This window comes from Pyrus communis, chromosome 2 (assembly GCF_963583255.1).
Source record: "Pyrus communis chromosome 2, drPyrComm1.1, whole genome shotgun sequence".
Taxonomy (NCBI): domain Eukaryota; kingdom Viridiplantae; phylum Streptophyta; class Magnoliopsida; order Rosales; family Rosaceae; genus Pyrus; species Pyrus communis.
In genome coordinates, this window is record NC_084804.1 from 15,620,048 (window position 1) to 15,625,300 (window position 5,253).

The 5,253-nt window shown below is 34.1% G+C and overlaps 1 protein-coding gene across 1 annotated transcript; it reads right to left on the reverse strand.

Moving 5' to 3' along the window:
* Positions 1-1,349: 1,349 nt before the first annotated feature.
* Positions 1,350-4,948, reverse strand: LOC137725944 (beta-glucosidase 12-like). The gene is made up of 13 exons (XM_068464789.1): positions 4,754-4,948; positions 4,500-4,569; positions 4,184-4,242; positions 3,959-4,034; positions 3,713-3,790; positions 3,532-3,619; positions 3,195-3,450; positions 2,877-2,992; positions 2,520-2,737; positions 2,352-2,383; positions 2,156-2,258; positions 1,907-2,015; positions 1,350-1,790 (listed from the first exon to the last, which is right to left on the reverse strand). The coding sequence occupies exons 1-13, from the start codon at positions 4,922-4,924 to the stop codon at positions 1,619-1,621; spliced, it is 1,548 nt and encodes a 515-aa protein (XP_068320890.1). The 5' UTR covers positions 4,925-4,948; the 3' UTR covers positions 1,350-1,618.
* Positions 4,949-5,253: the final 305 nt, after the last annotated feature.

The following is a 5,253-nucleotide window of genomic DNA, read 5'->3' on the forward strand; positions in this document are numbered from 1 at the left end:
TAAGACACCTCCTTCAGTAATCCTCATCGATAGGAGATTTGGTGGACTCCTAATATATGCTAATGCACTTTAGTACTCGAAAGTTTCATGAGTACTCACCAATTTGGGTTTTGCAAGTCTCCAACCGAGAAGCTTTCCTCACTCGTGAACTTGGGGGACCACTGTTTGTTCCGTAGTTCACCACCCTCGAAACTACTAAGCACCGGTCAACCTTATACCTTCAAGGACCCACTGAAGACTTCATGTGGAGGCACCCTTGCCGAAGCACATGAGTTTTTCTCCAATCAAGAGACCAATCACAACACGACAAGCGTCAACCTAAAAATAAAACTCCTAGAGTCCCACATCAATCGTGGATGGGAGCCAAAGACCCTCATCAACTATACAAGGAGACCGTTCTCGAACAATTAATTCCTAATGTCATTATGGTGCATAAACTCGTCATTAGAACTCACTAATGATGATTATGCTTAAACTTATGTCTTGTGTAAAATCTTCACTATTAATGAGGACTCCTCCACCCTCGTGGAGGTAGCCCCATTTAAGGTGAACCACGTACATCTTGTGTTGCTTCCCTACCTCCATCTCTTTACATATTATCCTCACTAGGTGATGAAGCAACATTGCGATGGTTACAAACTCAACACTTTACGTCGTTCCAAAGTCTCACTGATTTTGTGCATCAACATTTGTAAATAGTTTCTTACAAGCAATTAAGCCCGCGCGATGCCGTGAATTTTAAAACTGTGTTAAACAGGTGGAATATATTAAAATCTATTAGCATCCTTATGTTCAACAAAGAATAAAAAATAGATGTTTGTAATATATAGCAAAAGTTTTAAAACTCTTTAATTCTTCTAAGTAAATTTGACAAATACGTACAATCCAACCTTCGACCAGTTCAAGCGTATACTTTTTCTTTTCTTCTATCAAATTTGTCATGTCACCCAAGGTCATATGTAAAGCCAGCTAACTGAAAACATTTGCGTTAAGTTGTGCAAAAAGTTGAGCACGCTTTAATTGAAAAAATAATCACTAATACAATTAGGCAAGAAGGGGACAAAGATAATCCTGAGGAGCTAGAAATATTTTGACTTCAACAAGAAGATATTAACAAGGTTTTACATACGTACCCAAAAGCTCCAAGGTGTGGTATCAACTCCAAAAAAAAAAAAAAAAAAAAAAAAAAAAACATCCCAAACAATAGTATAGAAATGTTTTAGTCCATCTAAAACCTTTTCTTATCTTTTTTTTATTTTTTATTTTTTTTGTGGCCTTGTTTATTATTGTGCTTATTAACAATTACTACTATGTCGAGGCGAGTTTCTTTACAATAGGACCAAGAAAAATAATAACTTATTACAATGTGCTATTTATTTCTCAACCCAAACTAGGACCAAAACTGTTTACGGCTATAAATAAGTTATTCCTTTGTATAGAGAGGTCTTACTGTAGCATTCACAGCTCTTATAGCTTTTTATTGAATTATTGAATCTCAAAGAATACTTACATTATTGAAAGGAAATACAAATGCGGAAGGAATTGAAATACAAATACATAAAAAGGACAATTATCCACTTAAATGTTTATAATCAACAATAAATTTCTTTTAATTCCTTCAATTCTTCTTAAGCAAATTTTTGAACCAATGTGCTGAGAGTTTTGGGTGTCTTTTTAGCCCGTCATTATAATCCACGTAGTTTAAACCAAATCGGACGGTGTATCCAGAATCCCATTCAAAGTCATCCAACAATGTCCATGGAAAGTATCCCTTCACTTTCGCACCATTTCTGCACACAAATACATAAATGTTCAAATGGATTAGGTCAATATAATGATTAAATAACAATAACTTAAGAAGGCTAGGCAGTATATAGCCTTAATTAATTTGTTAATAACTACTTACTTGATCGCCGCTTGAAGGTAACACAGGTGACGGTAGTGGTAGTCAATTCTATTGGTATCATGAAGAGCCTCGTCAATTGATAGTTCTGGATTATTCAACTCTGATACACCTACGTACATATTAATGCACAAAAAATTAAATTTAGTTTTTTCCTCTAAAAAAAAAAAAAAGGGGTAGTTTCATTTTACACCATTATAAATATGTGAAACTTTTGCATTTAATCAAGGCTTAAAAGTATGTATGACATACCATTCTCAGTAATATAAATGAGTGGATCATTATATTTTTCCTTTGTGTAGAGCACAAGATCGTGAATTCCTTTTGGATATACATATAACCAATCTGAAGCAGTCTGCAACACCATTTCAAGATAATACGTTACTGTTGGGGTAAAAAACTAATCCTCCAAATGCAAATAGCACAAAATAAAAAATTTGATGTATACCTGTGGACCAATAAGTACTCCATTAAGCTCAGCTGCCACAATATTTACAAACATTAGAATACAATTGGTGTAAATATTAGAATATAATTAATGTAATTAAGAAGTCAAACTAGGTCAAGAAGAACAAAGAACTTAAGCTATTGAAAGTAAGTTTCCTTTCGCACTCACTTGTAAGATCAGCTTGAGGGTCTGTTAAGAAGCTTGCCTGTAGTGAATTGTTCTTCGGTGTACTAGTTGCGTATCTAGCAGTATAATAATTTATTCCAAGAAAATCAAACGATCCGTTTAGCAACTTGGATTGTTCTTTTGTGAATTTTGGCAATCTTTTTCCAACAATTGATCGCATGGTGTGTGGATAGTCACCACTTGTTAACGGATCCAAAAACCTACAAAACATGAAAATTCCAAATATTAGCCTAATTAGAGCATTATATATAAAGAGTAATGCTAGCTAGGTTGTATCAATGTTACAAGTCATAAGTAAACGTGTAATTGAGTTTATATATAATTTATTAAGACACTTGCCATCCAAACATAAAATCCAAAGATCGTAAGGCAGCATCTTTATCTTGCTTTGACTCCGAAGCAGGCTCAAACCAGTATGTCACCAATGTTATTCCTATCAAGCCTTTCTGAGATGCCTGCCCAAAAATATGAATTTTTGTTGAATAAATAGGAGTTATAGAAAAAGATACAACCTTTAGATTATCTTACTACTGAGAGTATTCCCTCTTGTATTAGAACTCAATAATAATGATTCATATAGAATTCTCAATTAGGAGCCAATATGCTGACCCAAAAAAAAAAAGAAAAAAATTAAAAAAAAAGAAACTATTATTGAACCTGATATCTATTCTTGTACAATTCTACAGCTGCTCCATGAGCAAGAAGAATGTGGTGTGTCACCAAGTATGGTTCAATGGCTGAATCTCCACCGGTGCAGTTTAGATTTTGCCAAGAAGAGCAACGTCCTGGTGCTAGAGTCCCAACAGCATAACCCATGCTACTAAAAGTATATGGCTCATTTACCGTGAACCAGTGCTTGACTCGATCACCAAATTCCTTATAACAAAGTTCTGCATAGTCTTTAAAATGATCCCTGTAGATACAAATTTATGTTACGTATATCAGTATGTATTTTATCAAATTATCAAAGAGAAAATAAATTTTGTTCACTTACACAATACGAGGGCTTAAGAAACCACCATATTCATCTTCTAAAGCTTGGGGAACATCCCAATGAAAGAGTGTTACAAACGGCTTTAAACCTGTAGTACATGATCAGTAAAATCAAATTAAAAGTCTAATTGAATGATGTTCTAAAAATTCATGTAATAATTGTTTAAGGTAGGATGATTAACCATTTCGTAGGAGTTCATTGATGAGATTGTTGTAATAATCAATTCCTTTTCTGTTAATGCCACCACTTAATGTTCCATCTAATTAGAAAAAAAAAAAAAAAAAAAGAGGGTTAACCAGTAGATAACTCGATCACATTACTTTAGTTAAAAGTATATAAAGAGAATAATTTTCTTGTAGGAAAAATAATTCTTATGCACAATATTGACATTGGTCCCAACCAAATATGAGGATGTGGAGCAACTTACTTGGTAATAATCTGGACCATGAAATAGATAATCTGTAAGCATCCAACTCCATATCCTTCATAATCCCCACATCTTCCTAAAATGACAAAAGTTTAAAATTAAATATTGAGGATCTCATTATCTATTGTCCTTTTTATTTTATTTTTATAGAGGCTCCAATTTAATATGTTAACATGTGCCCTTCAAGTATAAAGGGTCAAGAGACAAAGTTATGAGGTTTTAGACCTTATAGCGGTGATATTGATCTATAGCGACGTCTCCGTTACTGCCATCAGCGATTTTTTCTGTAGTCATTCAAAAACATAATGGTGAAATCCATATCATGTGCAAAGTACTTTATATGCGTGCGCACTGATGATGTATATACATATATTGTACATATCACATGACCACGTACTATTCGTCTCCCAACAAAGTGCATGGTTATTAGAGAGGTTGGAGTTTACTTGTCCTCACGAAGAAAAGAATGAGGTGCTATTTATACTCCTTTTGAAATGAAGTAGCTAAAGTTTTCATATTATCAATTGATTAAATCACAGACCTGGATGTTTGTGGGTGAAGGTATCCCATATGCTTGGGCCTCTTCCATCTTCTTTTACTGCACCTTCATACTGAAATATACACACATGCATATACGTAAGAGTACTACTACACACGCAAGGAAGATGTCAACATTATAATTCATGCATGGATGCTAACTGCATGTATAAAATACACCAAAAATATGGTAAATAATCCCAAAAGAAATATATAAATGTGTGTGTGTGTGTGTGTAAAATACATATATATACAGACCTGGTAAGCTGCGGAACCTGTGCCAAATATAAACCCTGGTTCAAAACTGCTGCGATTGAGAAATTCGCAATGAACAGGTGGATCTGTATTAGTTGCTTTGCTATTTGTCAATGCAAAGCCAATGAGTAGCAGCACACCAAAGAGCAAAGATCGTGAATATTTCATTGCCATAACTTGGGAGTTTTGATATCGATCGAGATAATTAATTAAGTTATCTCCTCCTGGAATATTGCATGGGGTTTATATAGAGAAAGGGAGGAAGGGATATGGTGTCTACGTACTAGCTCATGAGAATAGTAAAGGGTTAAAAATTGTAAACAAAATTGACTTTGAAAGCCCTAGTTTAAAGACCAAGTCATGAGAATAGTAAAGGGTTAAAAATTGTAAACAAAATTGACTTTGAAAACCCTAGTTTAAAGACCAAATCATGGTCTGTAGTTTAAAAGAAAGCACGTTTCATGTACCCAAAAGTTGCGTACGCACGTAAAAGAATGGATAAA

Excerpts from the sequence above, each read along its gene's own strand:
- LOC137725944 (XM_068464789.1), bottom strand. The coding sequence starts at position 4,924 with ATGGCAATGAAATATTCACGATCTTTGCTCTTTGGTGTGCTGCTACTC. Across the intron at positions 4,243-4,499 it reads CTTCACCCACAAACATCCAG|AAAAAATCGCTGATGGCAGT; the intron begins GTCTGTGATTTA and ends GAATGACTACAG. Across the intron at positions 2,016-2,155 it reads CATTTATATTACTGAGAATG|GTGTATCAGAGTTGAATAAT; the intron begins GTATGTCATACA and ends ATATGTACGTAG.